Source organism: Babylonia areolata, chromosome 31 (assembly GCF_041734735.1).
Source record: "Babylonia areolata isolate BAREFJ2019XMU chromosome 31, ASM4173473v1, whole genome shotgun sequence".
Classification (NCBI taxonomy): Eukaryota; Metazoa; Mollusca; class Gastropoda; order Neogastropoda; family Buccinidae; genus Babylonia; species Babylonia areolata.
The window spans coordinates 7192383-7215339 of NC_134906.1; the positions used below are offsets into that span (position 1 = coordinate 7192383).

Sequence of the window (22957 nt, forward strand, 5' to 3'; positions counted from 1 at the left end):
ATACTTTTGTTTTGTGGGGGAGGTGTGACAACTGGGTATGTTCTTGTTCCCGTGACCCACCAGTCACTGACATGGATTTTTGGATCTTTAGCATGAGCATTCGATCTTCTGCATGTGTGTACACTTGAAAGCGTATATCTGTTGACACGGGAGTTTGGAACAATCTCCACCCTTAACCCACCAGGCTCCATGACAGAGATTCGGACCCAGGACTCTCAGTCCAACTCTTCAGCCGTTAACCTGTTGCACCTGTCCCAAGGTGCATTATGACTGAGGTGTTGCATGATATCCAAAATGTCAATGGACATTTGCTCTGGGCTGGTTTGCTGGCAACCCAAATCGCTTTATTCAGAATATGTTTTGAGGGACAGAATTAACACTTCGTTCTTTCTCATTTGACTCTCTAGATGATTAATGGACCAGTTTCCAGTAAAACGGTTATTCTTCTGTTGGGAAATCTTGTGAATGTATTGTCATCAATGATTATTTTAATTTGGCAGCTTTGAAAGCAAGTCTGTGTTCTGTTGATGCTTTATCACACTTTTTTTGTGTGTTTTTTAATGAAAAATCTTCAGAAAGCATTGTGGTGGGTTGGCTGGTTATGTTTGGAGCAAGTCCTTTGGGAGTGGAGAATGGTGCAACAGGTGGCAGTCACAGAAACGTTGATGCTGATGATGTATTTGGAAAGAGGGATATGACGGGCGCCATAGCCGAATGGTTAAAGCGTTGGACTTTCGATCTGAGGGTCTCGTGTTCGAATCACGGTGACGGCGCCTGGTGGGTAAAGGGTGGAGATTTTTACGATCTCCCGGGTCAACATATGTGCAGACCTGCCAGTGCCTGAACCCCCTTCGTGTGTATGCGCAAGCATAAGATCAAATACGCATATTAAAGATCCTGTAATCCATGTCAGCGTTTGGTGGGTTATGGAAACAAGAACATACCCAGCATGCACACCCCCGAAAACAGAGTATGGCTGCCTACATGGCGGGGTAAAAACAGTCATACACGTAAAAGCCCACTCGCGTACATACGAGTGAACGTGGGAGTTGAAGCCCACGAACACAGAAGAAGAAGAAAGAGGGATCATTTAGGGAAATGGCATTCTGCTTTTTCTGTCACTGCTTCTGATAATAATGCAGAAATTTGCTTCACTGAGGGAAATAAGTCTTCAGAGAAGAAGCCCCCCTCAGTCGAGTGTTTTGGCCCTTAACTCCCTCTGGCCCTTAGCTTCGTGTGCAAGAAGTTCAGTGCAAAAACACTTGACGGAAGGGGGCTTCTTATCTGAAGACCTTGTGTTGTCTAGCTCTCCCTGTTCTTACCACTGCGTCCCTGAGAGAAATAGTCACTGCTTCTGATAGCGCGGAAACGTACATTCACTGCTTCTGATAACGCAGAAATGTGCGTCCCTGACCCTTTGAAAATGAAAAGGACTGCATATTCATCAAGTGGCTCACTGGGACCTTGCAAAAATTTCTAGAACAAAGGGTGAAAATCTTTTGTGGGAGCTTCAGCCTGGCACTTAGATCTTAATCTGTGAAGAAGAGTTGTTTCACGTATCTGTTTCTTTGGGCCAGAAACCTTGACGATTATGACTGGAAAGTATTCAGGCCTTCATATGTACGGATTCAGTTGTGATTACAACTTTTTTTTAGTGGAGTGATGGCCTAGAGGTAACGCGTCTGCCTAGGAAGCGAGAGAATCTGAGCGCGCTGGTTCAAATCACGGCTCAGCCGCCAATATTTTCTCCCCCTTCACTAGACCTTGAGTGGTGGTCTGAACGCTAGTCATTCGGATGAGACGATAAACCAAGGTCCCGTGTGCAGCACGCACTTAGCGCACATAAAAGAACCCACGGCAACAAAAGGGTTGTTCCTGGCAAAATTCTGTAGAAAAATCCACGTCAGTAGGAAAAACAAATAAAACTGCACGCAGGAAAAATACAAAAAAATTCTTGGCGCTGTAGTATACCGACGCTCTCTCCCTGGGGAGAGCAGCCCGAATTTCACACAGAGAAATCTGTTGTGATAAAAAGAAAAAAAAAAAAAAAGTAAACTTACACAGTGCCTGGGACCCCCAATGTTTTGAATACTACAAAAGCCCTGTCATGTGCTACTGTTGGTGCAGTTCTCCGCATCTGATTGAGGTTCGTGAGCGGATTCGCATTAATGGACGACCGATCGACCGTGATCTGTTCAGCCGGAGCTTCTGGGATGTGTTCAACCAGCTGCAGGCCAGTAAGGTAGGTCACTCTCCCAGCACTTGGGAACATGAATGTCATGTGATCGGGATTATTGATGTAGTTTGGAATTGTTTGTTTTTTTGCGTTTTTTTTTTTTTTTTTTTTTTTGGTGTTATTTTTGGAGGAGGGCAGAGGGTGTTTGACTGACTGTCTGTTGGTGGGGGTTTAGGGTAGGCATATTTGCTTTTTTCAAGTTTTTTTTTTTTTTTTTTTTTTTAAGATGTTTAGCATTTTATTGGTGGTGCAAATGACGAAAGTCAGAAATCACACTCCTGTTCATGTAAACTTGTAAAACAGTGTTACAGGTACCCTGTTCCTCCTTAGAAAATGAAGGCTATTGCCTGGAAGTCAACACTTGGAACTGCTTGACACAACACAGTGCATCACACACTTGTAGCACAGTTGGAAATTAAGCATGTAACAGAGTTGAAAATTGTGCAGTAGAATTAAGATTATTATCAGTAGTAGTAAAGAATTTCAGTGTTGTTAATTAGAAGTTGCTTATAATCAGTTTGTTATAATCAGTGTAATGTTAGTAAAGGGGAGTGAACTTTACAGTTTTACGATATAGTTTTGAAGCAGTTTTGTCCCTTTGTCTCATGATCTGTTGGGGTTGTATATCTTGTGAACATTGACATTGTGTTCAGTGTTAAAGATATTTTTAAAAGTAGTATTGTCCCTTTTTGTCATGATCGTTTGGATTGATCTGAATCTGAAGTGGGCAAAGAAATGAATGGATGACAAAAGAAATTAAGGTAAAACAAAAAACACACACAGAAAAACAACAAACAGAACAAACAACAAAAAGAAAAAAAAAGGCAGTAAGAAGAAAAAAAAACAACAAATAAATAAACAAAAGACTAAATGAATGAGGAAAATGAAAGAAAGTAAAGAAGAAGAAAGAAAGAAAGAAAGAAAGAAAGAAAGAAATCATTCTAACACACCTACATAAAAAAAACTACAAATAAAAATAAAGTGTGTCCTTAACTATCTCCCCCCCTCCCCTCTCTCTCTCCGCCCACACTCTCTCTCTTTTTAATGAATGAATGTTCTATGAATTTCTGTACCTCTGTAGCTTTGTACCCGTGTACATATACCTCCTTGAAAGTGGAATGTGTGTCTGGACCATAAACCAGTCTTGAATCTGGAGTTTTTATGTTTTTCAAATGCATTAAAAAATATATATATATATTGAAGGACCAGTGTGGGTTATCTGTCTGCCCAGGATGAGCATGAGAGTGGCATGCCACCCTACTTCAGCTTCCTGACGGTGATGGCGCTGTACGTCTTCGTGAGGGAGGGGGTGGACGTAGCGGTGCTAGAGGTGGGCATCGGCGGTCAGTACGACAGCACCAACCTGGTTCGCTCCCCTGTGGTGTGTGGGGTTACCTCCCTGGACCTGGACCACACAAACCTGCTGGGCAACACGCTGCAGGACATCGCCTGGCATAAGGCTGGCATCTTTAAGGTGGGTGGACACCAGAGGTTTGGCATCTTCAAGGTGGGTGGACACCAAAGGTTGGCATGTTTAAGGTGGGTGGACACCAGAGGTTGGCATGTTTAAGGTGAACGGACACCAAAGGTTGGCATGTTTAAGGTGGATGGACGCCAAAGGTTGGCATGTTTAAGGTGGGTGGACACCAAAGGTTGGCATGTTTAAGGTGAACGGACACCAAAGGTTGGCATGTTTAAGGTGGGTGGACACCAAAGGTTGGCATGTTTAAGGTGGGTGGACACCAAAGGTTGGCATGGGTGGACACCAAAGGTTGGCATGTTTAAGGTGGGTGGACACCAAAGGTAGGCATGTTTAAGGTGGGTGGACACCAAAGGTTGGCATGTTTAAGGTGAGCGGACGCAAGAGGTTAGCATGTGGAAAAGTGTGCATGTTTTAAGTGGGTGGACGCCAAAGGTTGGCATCTTCAAGGTAGGTGGACACCAAAGGTTGGCATGTTTAAGGTGAACGGACACCAAAGATTGGCATGTTCAAGGTGGAACGACGCCAAAGGTTGGCATGTTTAAGGTGGGTGGACACCAAAGGTTGGCATGTTTAAGGTGGGTGGACACCAAAGGTAGGCATGTTTAAGGTGGGTGGACACCAAAGGTTGGCATGTTCAGGGTGGATGGACGCCAAAGGTTGGCATGTTCAAGGTTGGTGGACACGAAAGGTTGGCATGTTTAAGGTGGATGGACACAAGAGGTTAGCATGTGGAAAAGTGTGCATGTTTTAAGTGGGTGGACGCCAAAGGTTGGCATCTTCAAGGTAGGTGGACACCAAAGGTATTCATCTTTAAGATGGATGGATGCCAAAGGTTGGCATGTTAAGGTGGGTGAAATCAGTCATTGCCTATCCTATGGAATGGTTTAATATAGTGATGCAACAGAAATAAGTCATTGCCATCGCATGGAATAGTTAGATAGTGATGCAACAGATTTGTATTTGTATTTCTTTTTATCACAACAGATTTCTCTGTGTGAAATTCGGGCTGCTCTCCCCAGGGAGAGCGCGTCGCTATACTACAGCACCACCCTTTTTTTTTTTTTTTTTTTTTCCTGCGTGCAGTTTGAGTTGTTTTTCCTATCGAAGTGGATTTTTCTACAGAATTTTGCCAGGAACAACCCTTTTGTTGCCGTGGGTTCTTTTACGTGCGCTAAGTGCATGCTGCACACGGGACCTCGGTTTATCGTCTCATCCGAATGACTAGCGTCCAGACCACCACTCAAGGTCTAGTGGATGGGGAGAAAATATCGGGCGGCCGAGCCGTGATTTGAACCAGCGCCGCGCTCAGATTCTCTCGCTTCCTAGGCGGACGCGTTACCTCTAGGCCATCAATGCTGGCAACAGATGATGCTTGGGGTGAGTCTTGTCAAGGTCTTCAGTGTCACAGACTCATGGGGGACTGTTGTTGGAGGGGCGTGTTGCCGGTCTCCTTTCTGGGGGAAACATTCACTTAGTCTGACTCCTTGACTAAGCCCGTATTGCCGTCAATAGGGGGAGCTTAGTAGGTTGTGTCCTAAGTACTTTAAATCAGAATAGGTACTGCTGAACACCACTGAAGTGACTCAGCAGCAGTGCAGGGTCTCCTTTGGTGTGTGGCCTCCTGGCGACCTAACATCGATGGTTCCCTGTGGACTGCCGACGCTGGGACTTTCACAGACAAACCCGGGTGTGGTGTTGATTTGGGGGAGAGGGTGGGGATGGGGACTCAGAATGAGCGGTATGGGAGTAATGCTACTGAAATGGTACAGATGATGGGCAAAAGAAAGGGAAAAAAAAAGAGAGAGAAAACTTTTTGTTTGTTTGCTGCAGAAAGGGGCACCTGCCATAACGGTTACTCAGCCCGACTCCGCTATGCAAGTGATCTTGAACCGCTCTCTTGAGATTGAGGTATGTTCTGAGTTCTTTTGAATACTGATATGTGTGTGTGTGTGTGTGTGTGTGTCCATGGTTACAGCTGTTGACAGCTCTGTGTTGTGTTTGTAGTGCCCTCAGTCCATGGCTACAGCTGTTGACAGTTCTGTGTTGTGTATTTGTAGTGCCCTCTGTCCATGGTTACAGCTGTTGACAGTTCTGTGTTGTGTGTTTGTAGTGCCCTCAGTCCATGGCTACAGCTGTTGACAGCTCTGTGTTGTGTGTTTGTAGTGCCCTCTGTCCATGGTTACAGCTGTTGACAGTTCTGTGTTGTGTGTTTGTAGTACCCTCTGTCCATGGTTACAGCTGTTGACAGCTCTGTTGTGTGTTTGTAGTACCCTCTGTCCATGACTACAGCTGTTGACAGCTGTGTGTTGTGTTTGTAGTGCCCACTGTCCATGGCTACAGCTGTTGACAGTTCTGTGTTGTGTTTATAGTGCCCTCTGTCCATGGCTACAGTTGTTGACAGCTCTGTGTAGTGTGTTTGTAGTGCCCTCTGTCCATGGCTACAGCTGTTGACAGCTCTGTGTAGTGTGTTTGTAGTGCCCTCTGTCCATGGTTACAGCTGTTGACAGCTCTGTGTTGTGTGTTTGTAGTGCCCTCTGTCCATGGCTACAGCTGTTGACAGCTCTGTGTTGTGTTTGTAGTGTAGTGCCCTCTGTCCATGGCTACAGCTGTTGACAGCCTCCCGAAACCTGGAGGGGGTCAGGCTGGTGTTCTCCTGACCCACTCCCGGGAGGGTCACTACCTTGTCGTGGTCGGGAGGCTTAGTGGCCAGTGATCGAGCGAGCTATGTCGGCGGGGGCATCAGTGCTTCTTGGGGTTTGGTGCTCTGGTCCCAGGTCTTAATTGACAGCCTACATAGCCATCGTAGCTGTTAGGGCTGAATAAGTGGTGGTTTTGTACTGATGCCCCTGATAGGGCTTCCCATGCCGAACAGGTCGTGAGTGAGGCCCAAACTAAACGTGACCCACTGTCCCTTTCGCTATTCTTTGTTCTTCTTTTTACCGCCTCTTTTCTGTCCTCAGCTCCCCATCAAGCCTTCTTTTCCACATTCTTTTTTCTCTGCGGCCTCCTTTAGGCCCGCCGTGTTTGCCGTGCGGCGCGACCTGTGATGGAGGGGAATGAGATCCTGGGGATTGAGAGAGCACGCTGCTCTCAACACATCCCTTTGGCTCGGACCTCTCCTAAGACAGGCGGCACACATTGGCCCGTGTGTGTCAATCGGCTACCCCTTCGTGGGGCTGGGTCAAGACTGGCAGTTTAGTGGCTGACGAAGGTAACCCCCGTAGTGCTCGGCTCTCTGTCCCCGGGAGCTGGGCATGATCGGGGGGGAGCACGTTGGAGCTGGGCTGCTGGTTGTATATCCCTCCCGAAACCTGGAAGGGGTCAAGCTGGTGTTCCCTTGACCCTGGCCCCTAAGTTGGACCCCATGGTGGGTGGGTAAGGGAGGGATGAATTCACATTTTTCTTTCAACATGAATCCTAAACAAATACACCCCCCCAAACTCGGAAAAAGACGACGACAGGGAACGGACGACTCAGACTCTGAGTCGGAGGTCGTCGAGACCTCTGGTTTTTGGCCATCATGGCTAGTGATGGAGGGCGCTGATGACGACAAGCCCTTGTCAGCTCTCAGCCCCTTCGCTGTCCAGAAGGGCTTTCAGTGCCTGGCAGGATCGCTCAGATCCATCAAGAGGCTGAGGAGCGGAGCGTTTTTAGTACAGACAGAATCCAAAAGACAGACACAGCTCCTTCTGAAGGCGACCACTTTCGTGGATAGGGCGGTGAAGATTTCCCCTCACAAAGGTCTCAACTGCTCTAAGGGAGTCATCAGATGCCCGGAGTTGAAAGGTGTGTCTGAGGCCGAGATCAAGAGCGAACTGTCCTCTCAGGGAGTGACCGATGTGTACAGGGTGACGGTGAGGAAGGGGTCGGACAGAGTCCCGACCAACACTTTCTTCCTCACCTTCTGCTGCCCGGATGTCCCCAAGGACATTCGGGTCGGATACCTGCTAGTTAATGTCAGCCTGTACGTACCGTCCCCTCTGAGATGCTTTAAGTGTCAGAAATTCGGACACGTGAGAGACAGATGTAAGGAGGAAGAGGCGTGTGGCACCTGTTCGAAGGCGGCGCACCAGGGCGATTGCGTCAGTGCAGCCCTGTGTGCGAACTGCGGAGGTGGCCACCCGTCCTCATCGAAGGACTGCCCCGCCTGGAAGAAAGAAAAACAAATTCAGAAAGTCAAGACAGAACAGAAAATTTCCTTCTTTGAGGCAAGGAAACAGGTGGAGGCCGCGTCGCCTAGGATGTCGTATGCCTCTGTCGTCAGATCCGGGACGGTGGACGTCGCAGTCCAGATGACGTCCACAGGAACGCAGACGGACGACTTAACCGCCTCGTCGGAACCGTCGGCCTTGGGTGGAGGCGCTGTGTCCACCCCTTCCCATCCTGCGCGGCAGTCCTCAGGGGCTGCTGGGCGGGAGAGAAAAGCCTCGGGTGGAGGCACGTTGTCCGCCTCCCGCCCCACCCCACCCCCCGGGCCCCCTCGCCCCGCCTCTCGTCTGCCTGGCCCTCGGGCTGGCGGAAGTGGCCGGAAGCCCCCCGCACCTCCAAAACTCAAGGAGGGGAGGGCTGCGGCCACGGCGGGATCGGGAGGGGCCGAGGTGGTGGATATTCCGACCCGGTCTGAACCCGAAAAATTTATGTCAAAGAACAAATATTCCATCCTGGCGGACCTTGAGCCACCGCAAGTGGAGGAGCAGGGGGTAGCGATGGAATAGGCTGCTGCTTTATTTTTTTTTAAAAACAACCTTTTTAATGGCAGTGATCCACTGGAATATCCGGGGATTCTATGCCAACTTCCAGGAACTCCAGCTGCTTTGTCGTGCTTTGAAACCTTCAGTGCTGGCACTGCAGGAGACTCTGCAAAGAGATGGCAAGGTTTTATCTCTCTCTGGTTTTAACTCCGTTTTTAAACCCGCTCAACCGAAGCAAGAGGGGTTGACGGGAGGTGTCGCTCTTTTTATTCGAAAGTCCCTTTTATACAGTACAGTTCTTTTAAGCACCCCTTTACAGGCGGTGGCAGTCAGAGTCACGCTCGAGAAAACCATCACTGTCTGCTCTCTCTACCTTCCCCCTTCCGTCCGTGTTCTGAGGCAGGACCTCATGAACCTGGTCGACCAGCTCCCACGTCCGTTTTTACTGTTGGGCGACTTCAACGGACACTCCCCGCTCTGGGGAAGTGAGATGACATCAGCCCGAGGTCTTCTCTTAGAAAACCTTCTCTCTGACATGGACTTGTGTTGTCTTAACGACAAGTCTCCCACTTACCTGCATCTGTCCTCTGGAAAGCTCTCGTGTTTAGATCTGTCGGTCTGCGATCCATCGTTGGTCCTGGACTACGAGTGGAAAGTGCACGACGATCTGCACGGGAGTGACCACTTTCCTGTCATCCTCCGCCCCACAGATGGAGAAGGTGACTCTCTGCCTGACCGCCTGTACTACGACAAAGCAGACTGGAGTTTTTTTACCACCAAGATAAGAGCTGAGCTGCAGGAAGAAACAGTATTGAAAAGCAAGGACCCTGCTGATGCTCTGACTCGGATCGTTTTAGATTGCGCCAAAGCAGCAGTCCCATCGTCTACCTCCAAGCCTCGGGTCCCTAGAACGCCCTGGTTCAACGCGGAATGTCGGGAGGCCCGCAAGTCTCGGAAGAGAGCGCAGCGACGCGTCTTTCGGAGACCGGAGTCCGATAGCGTTCGAACCCATCAACAGCTGAGGGCGAAAGCCAGGTATGTTTTTAAAAAGAGCCAGAGGAAGTCTTGGAGAGATTTCTGCTCTTCCTTAACCTCCAACACACCCAAGAAGAAAGTGTGGAGGGTTTTAAAAAGAATTAAGGGCAAAAACGCATGCCCGACCTTCCACCATCTTAAACTTTCAGACGCTCTGGTCACAGAGAAGAAAGCAGTTGCCAATTTGCTTGCCTCCACAATAGAACAGAACTCGAGATCTGCTAACAAATCTGCTCGCTTTCTTAAAACCAAAAACCTGTCAGAAAAAACACCATGTAACTTCTTTTCCGACAACACAGAGAATTACAACCTTCCTTTCACAATGAACGAACTTAAATCTGCCCTTCAGACCTGTACGGATTCCTGTCCAGGAATGGACGAAGTCCATTATAAACTCCTAAAGCACCTTCCCCAAACCTGTCTGGACACCCTGCTTAAAGTTTATAACCACATCTGGGTCACAGGCTTCTTTCCACCCTCCTGGCGGAAAGCCCTCATAATCCCGCTGCCGAAACCGGGAAAAGACCCCTCGAACCCCTCCAACTACCGCCCAATTGCACTGACCAGCTGCGTCTGCAAACTGATGGAGAAGATGGTCAACGGTAGACTGATGTGGAAACTAGAGACCGACGGCCTTCTGGCGAAGGAACAGTGCGGTTTCCGCAAGCATCGCTCTACCGTTGACCATCTGGTTCGTCTGGAAACCACGATAAGAAATGCTTTCGTCAACAAACAACATGTGGTGGCCATATTTTTTGACCTGGAGAAAGCTTACGATACCACGTGGAAATTTGGTATTCTTTCCGACTTGCACAAGTTCGGCTTCCGAGGACACCTGCCTCAGTTTATCCACAATTTTTTACAAGACAGACAATTCCAGGTGAGAGTCGGCACCACCCTGTCCGACATTCACGAGCAGGAGCTGGGTGTCCCGCAGGGGAGCATCCTGTCGCCTGCTCTGTTCAGCATCAAAATTAATGACATCGTTCAATCCGTTCAGAAAGGATCGGACAGCTCGCTGTTCGTGGATGATTTTGCTTTATATGCAACCGGCAGCACGTACGCCAGCATCCAGCGACGGCTTCAGCTCTGCGTCAACAAAATCCAGTGTTGGGCAGAGGAGAATGGCTTCACATTTTCGTCCTCCAAAACTGAATGCATCCACTTTCATAATTTTCGCCAATTCTATCAGGACCCTGAAATCCGTCTGGGAACATCCACCATCCCGGCGGTCAAGGAAGCCAGATTTCTAGGGGTCGTCTTCGATCAGAAGCTGAATTTTCTCAGCCACATTAAACAGCTGAAAATATCTTGCCTAAAAGCCCTGAACATCATCCGAGTTGTGGCACACACGAACTGGGGTGCTGATAAGAGGACTCTCTTGCACCTCTACAGAGCCCTGGTCCGGTCCAAACTGGATTATGGAAGTGTTGTATACGGCTCGGCCAGACCGTCCTACCTGAAACTGTTGGACCCTGTACACCACCAAGGGCTCCGTCTCAGCTTGGGTGCTTTCCGCACCACCCCTGTGCACAGCCTGTATGCAGAGGCGGGGGAACCGCCTCTTTCCAACCGCAGACTGAAGCTGACCCTGAACTATTATTTGAAATTGTTTTCGGAACCTACAAACCCTGCTTACGATGCTGTATTCAACAACCCTTTCGATAAGAAATTTACAGACAACCCAAACTGCATACCTCCTCTCGGACTCCGCATTCAGCCGCACTTGGAAAATGCCGATCTGGATGTCGGTGGCATCTCAGATTTCTCTAAGTTCCCTGACAGCCCCCCGTGGACCTTTACAACACCTGAGGTCCGTTTTGATCTGGCCTCGTACCGTAAGGACACCACCAGTTCTCTGGCCTACAGAACCTACTTTTCGGAACTGTGCCACAAATTCCCCACCTTTCAAGGCATCTTCACTGACGGTTCCAAGTCAGAGGACGGAGTCGCCGCATCTGCGTTCTGTCCCGCCTTTCCTGACCGGCCCTCAACAGAACACATCCTGTCTGACAGCTCGGTATACACCGCGGAACTGACTGCACTGGTCCTGGGGTTAAAAATGGTTCTCTCTTCCAAACAGAAGAGATTCATGATCTTTTCCGACTCCTTATCAGCCCTGGAGGCGATCGCCTGCAGGAATATCACTCATCCCAAACTGCTGGAATTTTATGAAACTTTTACTCTCGCAACGAAGAAAGGATACGAGGTTGTGTTGGCCTGGGTTCCCGGACATGTTGGCATTCGTGGTAACGAAAGGGCGGACCTGCTGGCCAGGAACGCTGTAAAGAAAGAATTGTCCAGATCCTTGGTACCCTATACAGACATGAAGCGGAAGGTCAATTCTTACGTTAAAGATCTTTGGCAAGAGAAATGGAACACCCAGATAGACAACAAGCTCTTCCAGATCCGTCCGGACCTGGGGGAGACCCTCCCTTCGGGGGTGAAGAACAGAAAGGAGGAATCTGTGCTGTGCAGACTGCGTACGGGGCACACTTTTTTTACTCATTCTTACTTGTTGAAGGGGGAGGAGGCCCCTCGATGCGTTCCCTGTGACGAGCCTCTCACTGTGAAACACGTGCTCCTTGACTGTTGGGATCTGCATGACGTTAGACGCAGACATTACACGGCGGTTTCTTTGAAGACTTTGTTTCGTGATGTCCCTCCGTGGGCGCTGATGGACTTCTTAAAAGAAGTGAACCTTTTTAACCAGATTTGAAGGTTTTAAACTATGGAAGTTTTTTTTTAAACTTTGGAGTGGAAAGTTTGAAGTGGTGACTCGTTTTAATTGGTTGTTTTTTTTAGCCTTGTAGTAGTAATTGACGCGGCGATAGCCTTGAGATGGCCTTAGTGGTCGGCGAGGCTCTAAGCACCATAATTTCATTTCATTTCAGCTGTTGACAGCTCTGTGTTGTGTTTGTAATGCCCTCTGTCCATGGCTACAGCTGTTGACAGCTCTGTTGTGTGTTTGTAGTGCCCTCTGTCCATGGCTACAGCTGTTGACAGCTTTGTTGTATTTGTAGTGTCCACTGTCCATGGCTACAGCTGTTGACAGCTCTGTGTTGTGTGTTTGTAGTGCCCACTGTCCATGGTTACAGCTGTTGACAGCTCTGTGTATTGTGTTTTTGTAGTGCCCTCTGTCCATGGTTACATCTGTTGACAGCTCTGTGTATTGTGTTTTTGTAGTGCCCTCTGTTCATGGCTACAGCTGTTGACAGTTCTGTGTTGTGTGTTTGTAGTGCCCACTGTCCATGGCTACAGCTGTTGACAGCTCTGTTGTGTGTTTGTAGTGCCCTCTGTCCATGGCTACAGCTGTTGACAGCTCTGTGTTGTGTTTGTAGTGTAGTGCCCTCTGTTCATGGCTACAGCTGTTGACAGCTCTGTGTTGTGTTTGTAGTGTAGTGCCCTCTGTCCATGGCTACAGCTGTTGACAGCTCTGTGTTGTGTGTTTGTAGTGCCCACTGTCCATGGCTACAGCTGTTGACAGCTCTGTGTTGTGTTTGTAGTGTAGTGCCCTCTGTCCATGGCTACAGCTGTTGACAGCTCTGTGTTGTGTTTATAGTGCCCTCTGTCCATGCTTACAGCTGTTGACAGCTCTGTGTTGTGGGTTTTTAAATGCCCCTGTCCATGCTTACAGCTGTTGACAGCTCTGTGTTGTGTGTTTGTAGTGCCCACTGTCCATGGCTACAGCTGTTGACAGCTCTGTTGTGTTTTTTGTAGTGCCCTCTGTCCATGGCTACAGCTGTTGACAGCTCTGTGTTGTGTTTGTAGTGCCCTCTGTCCATGCTTACAGCTGTTGACAGCTCTGTGTTGTGTGTTTGTAGTGCCCACTGTCCATGGCTACAGCTGTTGACAGCTCTGTTGTGTGTTTGTAGTGCCCTCTGTCCATGGCTACAGCTGTTGACAGCTCTGTGTTGTGTGTTTGTAGTGCCCTCTGTTCATGGCTACAGCTGTTGACAGCTCTGTTGTGTGTTTGTAGTGCCCTCTGTCCATGGCTACAGCTGTTGACAGCTCTGTTGTGTGTTTGTAGTGCCCTCTGTCCATGCTTACAGCTGTTGACAGCTCTGTGTTGTGTTTGTAGTGTAGTGCCCTCTGTCCATGGCTACAGCTGTTGACAGCTCTGTGTTGTGTGTTTGTAGTGCCCTCTGTCCATGGCTACAGCTGTTGACAGCTCTCTGTTGTGTTCAGTGCCCATGCAGACTGTGTGTGTGTGTGTGTGTGTGCGTGCGTGTGTGTAATTAAGAAATGGGACAGGTGTAGTCTTTGATGAATCTGTTTTTATGCCTTTGTGCGTCAAATCATTATTTTTTTTCTTCTTCCTTTTTGTAAGTCATTGCATGTGTGTGTGTGTGTGTGTGTTTGTTTATTGTAAAACGCTTTGAGCTTTCTTTAAGGGAGAAAAGTGCTGAATAAGTAGTACTGGCCTCCTTCGGTCATGGCTGACGATGGATAGAGTATATCCGACCTAATGTCTAATTGGGCTGTCTGCTTGGACCAAGCAGCGTCGCCTGTGACTGTAGAGACCGATGCGAGAGAGACGGTCTCTGTCGCAGCAGTCACATGTGTAAGCTGATGCTGGTCTGTTGTCTGCCGTCCCTTTTCTGCAAGCTCGCTTTTCTGCTGCAGCAGCTGACAGTTTGTCCTCACCAATCCATAGCTGATTTTTGAGAGTGCTTCTCCATCTGTTGCGGTCATCTGTAAGGTCCTCCCCAGTGTTGATCTCAAGCGCCTTCATGTCACGTTTGCAAACATCTTTGTATCTCAGGTGTGGGCGGCCGATGCTTCTCTGCTGAATAAGTATGCATTATTATTATTGTTGTTGTTGTTATTATTGTGTGCAGAGCCCTCTGTCCATCGCGGCTCCGCTGACGCTGGAGGAGTTGTCGCCGTGTGGGGGGAAGCAGCTGGGGCTGGCCGGGGAGAAACAGCTGTACAACGCCGGCCTGGCCGTCCACCTGTGTCGGGTGTGGCTCCACACTCACCTCACAGGTACAGTCATCACCTGAAGCACACCTCAGTGCCAGTGCCTGAACCCCCTTTGCATGGCTGCACACACACACACGCAGAAGATCAAATACGCACGTTAAAGACCCTGTGATCCATGTCAGCGTTTGGTGGGTTATGGAAACGAGAACATACCAAATATACGCACCCCCAAAAACGGAGTATGGCTGGTTGCCTGCTTGGTGGGGTAGGTAAAGAAAATGGTCATACATGTCAAATGTTACATGTCTGTGTGTGTGTGTGTGTTTGCATGACTGAAACCTGACTGAATGACACAGGAAACGAATGATGAGCGCCCAGTAGCAGCTGTCAGTCGCCTCTGCACAGGTAGGCAGCTTGTTGTGTAAATGACTCTGTGATTGTAAAGCGCTTAGAGCTTGGTCTCTGACTGAGGATAGGCGCAATATAAGTATCTATATCATCATCATCATCATCATAATCATGGTCATCGGCATCATGGTTGTCGTTGCTGTCATCATCATCATCATCATGGTCATCGGCATCATGGTTGTCGTTGCTGTCATCATCATCATCATCATCTTTCCACCAGTGTTGAAGGTCCTGTAACCTTTCACAGCCTTAGGGGCAGGGAAAGGACCTTTCACATTTCTAGGGCCCTGCATAAGATGAACGTGAAACATGAAACGTGAAAAGTCATTTTAATTGACTCACTTGTGTAAACAAAGTGAGTCTATGTTTTAACCCGGTGTTCAGTTGTCTGTGTGTGTGTGTGTCCGTGTGTCTGTGTGTCCGTGGTAAACTTTAACATTGACATTTTTTTTGCAAATACTTTGTCAGTTGACACCAAATTTGGCATAAAAATAGGAAAAATTCAGTTCTTTCCAGTCATCTTGTTTAAAACAATATTGCACCTCTGGGATGGGCACAAAAAAATTAAAAAAAGAAGCCTAATTATATGCAAACTGCATTTACTGTTATATTTTTTGTATTCTCTAAACTTGGCACTTTGACCTCTTATTCTTACACAACATTATTTTCATTTTTTGTTCAGACAGGAACTTCGTTTGCTAAGCATGGAATTTTTATTTATTTTGCAAATGTTTTGGTGCAGATAAAAAGGGAAATTACTCTGTAATTAATGCTAGGGGACTTAATTTATCACAAGTGAGTCTTGAAGGCCTTGCCTTTCTTGTTACTCATACTTTACCGTGACCCAACTAGTGCAGACTCCGGCAGGGGTCTGACATTCCTGTCCTGTGCAAACTACTATCCGCCTGTGCAGAGAAAACGAAAGTACTACGGCCAATAACCTCCCGGAAGTAGGTAACCTCCCCTTTGTCCCCCTGGCTAGTGCCCTCTTTTTCCGGCAGCCATCATGACTCCTGTCATACTAGCGTGTATGGATTTGTCTGAATGCAGTGATGCCTCCTTGAGCTACTGAAACTGGAACTGAAACTAAGGGTCTAGTCATTTGGATAAGAAAATAAACAGAGGTCTGGTGCGCAGTATGCACTTGGTGCACTGAAAAAAGAACCCATGGCAACAAGAGTGTTGTCCTCTAGGTGGATTCTGAAGAAGAAATCCACTCTTGAGTTTCAGTTTCAGTAGCTCAAGGAGGCGTCACTGCGTTCGGACAAATCCATATATATACGCTACACCACATCTTGCCAAGCAGATGCCTGACCAGCAGCGTAACCCAACGCGCTTAGTCAGGCCTTGAGGAAAATAAAAGATAAATACATAAAAAAAAAAGAACTACTACTACTATTAATAATATGTATAAGGCGCAAAAACTTGATGAAGTCAACTATAAACGTACAAAATAAAATAAATATATAACTAACTAAATAAATAAATAATAATAATATTATTTAAAAATAAATAAATAAATAAAATAAAATAAATAAATGAATAAATAATAATGATAATAATAATAACATGCACTTAGTGCACTGAAAAAAGAACCCATGGCAACAAGAGTGTTGTCCTCTAGGTGGATTCTGAAGAAGAAATTCATTCTTGAGTTTCAGTTTCAGTAGCTCAAGGAGGCGTCACTGCGTTCGGACAAATCCATATATATACGCTACACCACATCTTGCCAAGCAGATGCCTGACCAGCAGCGTAACCCAACGCGCTTAGTCAGGCCTTGAGAAAGAAAAAATAAAAATAAAAAAATTAAAAAAATATATTAAAAAAAACTACTACTAATAATAATGATATGAAAATGGCACAAAAACTTGATGAAGTCAACTATAAGCGTACAAAAAAAAAAAAAAAAAAAAAAAAAAATATATATATATATATATATATATAACTAAATAAGTAAAAAAAAAAAAAAAAAAGAAAGAAAGATAAAAAAAAAGATAATAATATAAATAAATAAATAAATAATCCACTCTGATAGGTACACAAATATATATATATATGCTTGCACTCGAGGTCAGGTACACAAACACACATGCATACACTCAAGGCCTGACTATCGTGTTGGGTTATGCTGCTGTCAGGCATCTGCCTAGCAGATGTGGTGTAGCGTGTATGGATTTGATCGAACGCAATGACGTCACCTTGAGAAAGTGAAACCGAGACTGAAAGTTGAAAGAAATCCGACGGGCGCAATAGCCGAGTGGTTAAAGCATTGGACTGTCAATCTGAGGGTCCCGGGTTCGAATCACGGTGACGGCGCCTGGTGGGTAAAGGGTGGAGATTTTTACGATCTCCCAGGTCAACATAAGTGCGGACCTGCTAGTGCCTGAACCCCCTTCGTGTGTATGTGCAAGCAGAAGATCAAATACGCACGTTAAAGATCCTGTAATCCATGTCAGCGTTTGGTGGGTTATGGAAACAAGAACATACCCAGCATGCACACCCCCGAAAACGGAGTATGGCTGCCTACATGGCGGGGTAAAAACGGTCATACACGTAAAAGCCCACTCGTGTGCATACGAGTGAACGCAGAAGAAGAAAGAAATCCACATGCCTGTAAAGTGAAATGTGTGTGCATGTGTTGTTTATTTATTTCATTTATTTTAATGTGACCAAGCGTGCTATGCTTGCTCCAACACTATTCATGCACAAGCCAGAGCAGACGACGTTTTCACTTCTAACCCTTGCACGGAATATGTGACGTCACTCTGCTTACATCATTTTGTCCTGGCCAGACACCTGCTCACAGCTCGCCCAATGTCGCATCGCGGTACATCATTGGCTGAGAAGAAACTTGTGTTTCTGTTCCACCGTAATTAATTAATAACTCTTTTGGCAGATCAGTAAACTACTAGTATTATATACTGGCAGAATCGTCTTAATTCCATCTTTAAATCTATTCCATTTGTGTTCGCCTACGTGAAACTGATTTAACGCAGTTTGTAATTTTCAGCGACGAGCTCGTTAAAACTGACCCTGTTCAGGTGACTTAAATTAAGATTATAAATTCATCTTAAATAATCAACACTTCACTTTACACTCATTATAAAGTAGGCGTTGAGCTCTTTCTTTTGCAACTTATCCGATGCAAATCGGTTCAGTAGTCATCTAGAAATCTGTCACTGAACACCTTGTAACAAGCACAGTTCTCATCAGATTTCTTCAGATTAGTGACGATCTGGTTTGCAGCCCACGTGATTGTCTTTGTAGTTCGCCTAATTTGTATAAATTGGCCGAGCGGGTGATGAGTGGTCACTTCCACACCCGAGCCAGCCGCGGCCAGCACCTGCTCTCTTTGTCTCTTGCTGTGTCGCGGGCAGTGTGTCGGGTGTGTTCTCACAACAGTGACACCTCCCTACGTATCGCTGCACTGTCTTCTCTTAGACTAGTTCTCTTCTAGTCTTCTTCTCTTTTAGTTCTTCTCATTGTCTTCTCTTAGACTAGTTCTCTTTTTATCTTCTTCTTAGTTCTTCTCCTAGTTGTCTTCTTCTCATTATTTCTTCTTCTTAGTCTCCTTCTTTTAGAATATTGTAAATAAAACAATAGAAAAACCCATTTGTGACTGGCCTCTATATGTTCCTGGCCTGTGCATGGGATCTTGTCTATCCTTCAATTAATCATATTTAGTTAAGTCTTTTGTGCCGTACCCTTCAGTAACCACTCGGTACACGGCTACAAAAGTGGCGTCGCCGACAGGATAAAGATCCATCACAAGATTGATCCAAAATTATTCCCTTTAAGGCTTCAGTTCTTTTATCCAAATTCAATCCATCCCTAAACCACAGCCCTTTACCACCAAGTGTACCTTGTTACAACTTGGCGCTGTGAGCATAGGATGTGCTAATTCTTTTAATATCTCTTAATAAATCACAGCTCCTAGCCAAGCTAATCTCTATCACATACTTGGCGCTGTGAGCTAGGATCGTACAGGGACAAGAGGTTGTACTAACAGTCATATAGGGATAGTTTAACATAGGAGAAGAGAGAAGACAGTGCAGCAGGTACATCAAGTCCACAAGAAGAAACGTCGCCCACATCAAGATGGCTTCAACTGACTTCCTGCCCAAACTCCCGACGCTATCCGGTGAGGAAGGCAGCAGTGAGGTCGACGACTTCATCAGTGAGGCCAGACTGATTCTCCAGCTACAGCCCCTGGATGACGCGACAGCCTCTCTCTGGCTGATATCAGCCCTTGCAGGCTGATGTCGCCAGCAGATCGTCAGGCTGCCAGCGACTGACGTGGACACCCCAGCCAAGATCCTTGCGGTTCTTGATGAGAACTGGGGAGATCAGCGAGATGCCACAGAGCTTGCCACCACCTTCTTCAACAGGCAGCAGCAGCCCAAGGAGACGGTGACCAACTACGCATCACATCTTCGGTACCTGTGGACCAAGGTCAACAGGGCTGAAGATGGGGTGATGCAGGTGCCAGTGACCATCCTCCGCGACGCTTTCGCCAGAGGCCTTCAGCCAGCTGCACTCAGGCGCGATGTCAGGCGCTTCATCCGCGACCACCCTGACACCACCTTCGAGGCAACAAAGAAGGAGGCCCTGCGATGGCTGCGGGAGGACAGCCACACCTACAACACCTGCCCCGGCGTAGACAACACCACTGTTGTCCGCCTGGAAGCTCAGATGGCCACACTCGCAGCTGAGAACGCCAGCCTGCGACATCAGCTGCAGTCACCCATGCCAGCACACAGCCCACATCCTTCAAAACCTGCGCTTCATCTTCAACACTGTGTCTGGTGTGAGAGGTCTGGCCACACAGAGCACCAGTGTCGCCACAAGCGACGCTACAAGGCCAGGCAACAGAATGCTGACCACCAGCCTCCAGTTCCAGCCCACAACCAGTGTGTCACTGACACACACACTGGGCAACCTGGACTGATGCCAACTGCACCAGCTCCAAACCAGCGACGCAGGAGACGCAGACGACGGAGACGCCACAGCACCACACCTGATGCTGTCGTCCCACACTTGTCCCCATCTGTCATCAGCCCCATGCAGCAGAGGCACGACCAACAACAACAACCTGCTGTCACGCCGACTCACCCGGTCCCACTGCACCACCAGGACAGCAAAGTGTCACACTCTGACACTGATACCGATAGTGACAGTGGTATGTGGCTGACCAGGCCCATGCCAAGACCCAGGACATCAACCCTGCAAGCTGTACCAGAGCCACCTCCACTACCACCAGATCCCACCCCTAGGCGATCCACACGACTGGCAACCAGGGCACCACTGAGCATGTGAGGAGACTGATGTCAAACATTCAACAGCCAGAACAGTGACACTGCAAAAACACTCATGTTTAATTTTTTTATTCTTGCTCAACTGAGGCAGTGCTAATTTTGTTTTTCATGTTCCTGTTCATGCTGTAATTTTGTTTTCATTTTCAGATATTTCTGCACAAATTCATGTTTTATGTGTTTGGTTTTTTTTATTCTTCTTGCTTATTTAACCTGTGATCTAGCTTGTCACAAGGTCTTAGCAATGCAAAAAGTATGTCTATGAACCTGCTACAATAAGTCATGCTATAATCTATGCTTTTATACATCATTTATATGTATGCTTGTTTACATGCACGTCTGACAGTGATAAGATAGATTGATAGGCACACAAATGAATGCTTTCCATCTTCATAGTGTATTTACCAGATTGGGACCCCTTCTCTATATCAAAGTGTTCAAAGTTAAGTTAGGATGCATTCGACTAAGTCCAAACTCTTAACTTAACCTGGCTAAAGCCACTTTAAATATAGAAGTAGGGTGTTGTTCCTAAGAAGGTTGCAGTCATTTCACATTCACTTAGCTATCAGTTATCAGCAAAATTATCTCCCTTACCTGCCCAATAATTCTTGTTTGATGCTCAGCTAAGTCTGCACACAAGAATTACTTTTAATTAACCATCGCGGACGATGGTTTTCAAAAGATGGGGGGAGGTGTGACCAAGCGCGCTATGCTTGCTCCAACACTATTCACGCACAAGCCAGAGCAGACGACGTTTTCACTTCTAACCCTTGCACAGAATATGTGACGTAACTCTGCTTACATCATTTTGTCCTGGCCAGACACCTGCTCACAGCTCGCCCAATGTCGCATCGCGGTACATCATTGGCTGAGAAGAAACTTGTGTTTCTGTTCCACCGTAATTAATTAATAACTCTTTTGGCAGATCAGTAAACTACTAGTATTATATACTGGCAGAATCATCTTAATTCCATCTTTAAATCTATTCCATTTGTGTTCGCCTACGTGAAACTGATTTAACGCAGTTTGTAATTTTCAGCGACGAGCTCGTTAAAACTGACCCTGTTCAGGTGACTTAAATTAAGATTATAAATTCATCTTAAATAATCAACACTTCACTTTACACTCATTATAAAGTAGGCGTTGAGCTCTTTCTTTTGCAACTTATCTGATGCAGATCGGTTCAGTAGTCATCTAGAAATCTGTCACTGAACACCTTGTAACAAGCACAGTTCTCATCAGATTTCTTCAGATTAGTGACGATCTGGTTTGCAGCCCACGTGATTGTCTTTGTAGTTCGCCTAATTTGTATAAATTGGCCGAGCGGGTGATGAGTGGTCACTTCCACACCCGAGCCAGCCGCGGCCAGCACCTGCTCTCTTTGTCTCTTGCTGTGTCGCGGGCAGTGTGTCGGGTGTGTTCTCACAACAGTGACACCTCCCTACGTATCGCTGCACTGTCTTCTCTTCTCATTGTCTTCTCCTAGTTTTCTTCTTCTCATTATTTCTTCTTCTTAGTTCTTCTCCTAGTTGTCTTCTTCTCATTATTTCTTCTTTTAGAATATTGTAAATAAAACAATAGAAAAACCCATTTGTGACTGGCCTCTATATGTTCCTGGCCTGTGCGTGGGATCTTGTCTATCCTTTCATTCAATCAATCATATTTAATTAAGTCTTTTGTGCTGTACCCTGTTAGAACCACTCAGGACACGGCTACATTAATTTTTTTTTTTCCTGTGGGTATTTTCAGAGCAGGGAGGCAAAGTGCCCAGAGAATCATCAGCAGTGGAAGAAGAAAGCATCACAGCCGTCACCAAGGCAACCAGCCTGGCCACCATTCCTGTGAGGCAAGGTGCCAGCCTTTCGCAACAGATGATCACAGGTGGTTCTTGAAGCGTTTGACGTGATTTGAGTAATCAGATAGATGTTTGTTGTTTTGGTAAAAAGATGTTTGTCTGACATAGCTGTGGGCGGTCTGATCTGTCACTGCTGTGTAGTAGTGTCAGTCGACTCAGCTCTGCAGCACTGCACAGCTGTATACAGCCCTTAACTCTCTCCATACGAACGGCGAAAGAGACGACGTTAACAGCGTTTCAGCCCAATTACCATCATCAAAATATTGCAAGAGGAAGGCTCTTATACTGAAGAGGTGAATGTTGGCAAAGAATACCACAATTCTTACGATGGAAGCTAAAGGTTGGGTCATTCAGACACCCACTGGACATCCGAGGGGTCTGTGTAGAGGAGAAGAGAGGACTGGTCGTACTGAGTGATTTAAGCCTTTTACTTCTGAGAGCGGATAGATCCACGCTTTAGGGGCAGCTACGTTATCAACAGTCCAGCCAGTCACGCCGGTATGCTTCCTTGCGAATGGCGACTGTCTTGATGCATGTTCGAAGCAATATCTTTGCATGTTTTGGATTGATTTTGATGCGATTCTTTTGTGTTTTGTGAAGAGAAACGCCGTTGAGTGTGTCAGCATGGCTGCCAGGACGCACGGTACAGAAGAGGTGGCTAGAAGCTTGTTTGATTTTCTGCACAGTGTCCACAACACCAACTACAAAAACGTGATAGATAACAAAAGTGTTGTTGTCTTTGAGCAACTGAAGTGATTCTTGATGATGACATGTTACAAGGATAGGGGGGTGGGGTTAGAAGGTGTAAAAAAAAAACCCGAATATTTTAGCCTGAAACCTTCGCCTAAGTGTTTTCATTTACAATGAAACCCTCAAGATGAAAGCTTCAAGCCAAAATATTGTTGACAACAAGCTTTTATATTGCAATATTTTGTGATAGTATTTGTGGGTGTGTATGTGTGCTTATGTGTAGTGTTTATGTTGAGAATATGATAGTGGAAGAAAACAAC

General features: G+C 46.7%; 1 protein-coding gene across 2 annotated transcripts in view; it reads left to right on the top strand.

Annotated features, from left to right (window-relative positions):
• Nucleotides 1-22957, top strand: part of LOC143276187 (folylpolyglutamate synthase, mitochondrial-like) — a 55792-nt gene that overhangs the window by 16834 nt on the left and 16001 nt on the right. For both annotated transcript variants that reach the window (XM_076580627.1, XM_076580628.1), the window contains 5 exons: nucleotides 2128-2242; nucleotides 3468-3710; nucleotides 5550-5627; nucleotides 14287-14434; nucleotides 21842-21973. In XM_076580627.1, coding sequence (XP_076436742.1) covers nucleotides 2128-2242; nucleotides 3468-3710; nucleotides 5550-5627; nucleotides 14287-14434; nucleotides 21842-21973 — 716 coding nt within the window. The remainder of the gene's footprint in view (nucleotides 1-2127; nucleotides 2243-3467; nucleotides 3711-5549; nucleotides 5628-14286; nucleotides 14435-21841; nucleotides 21974-22957) is intronic.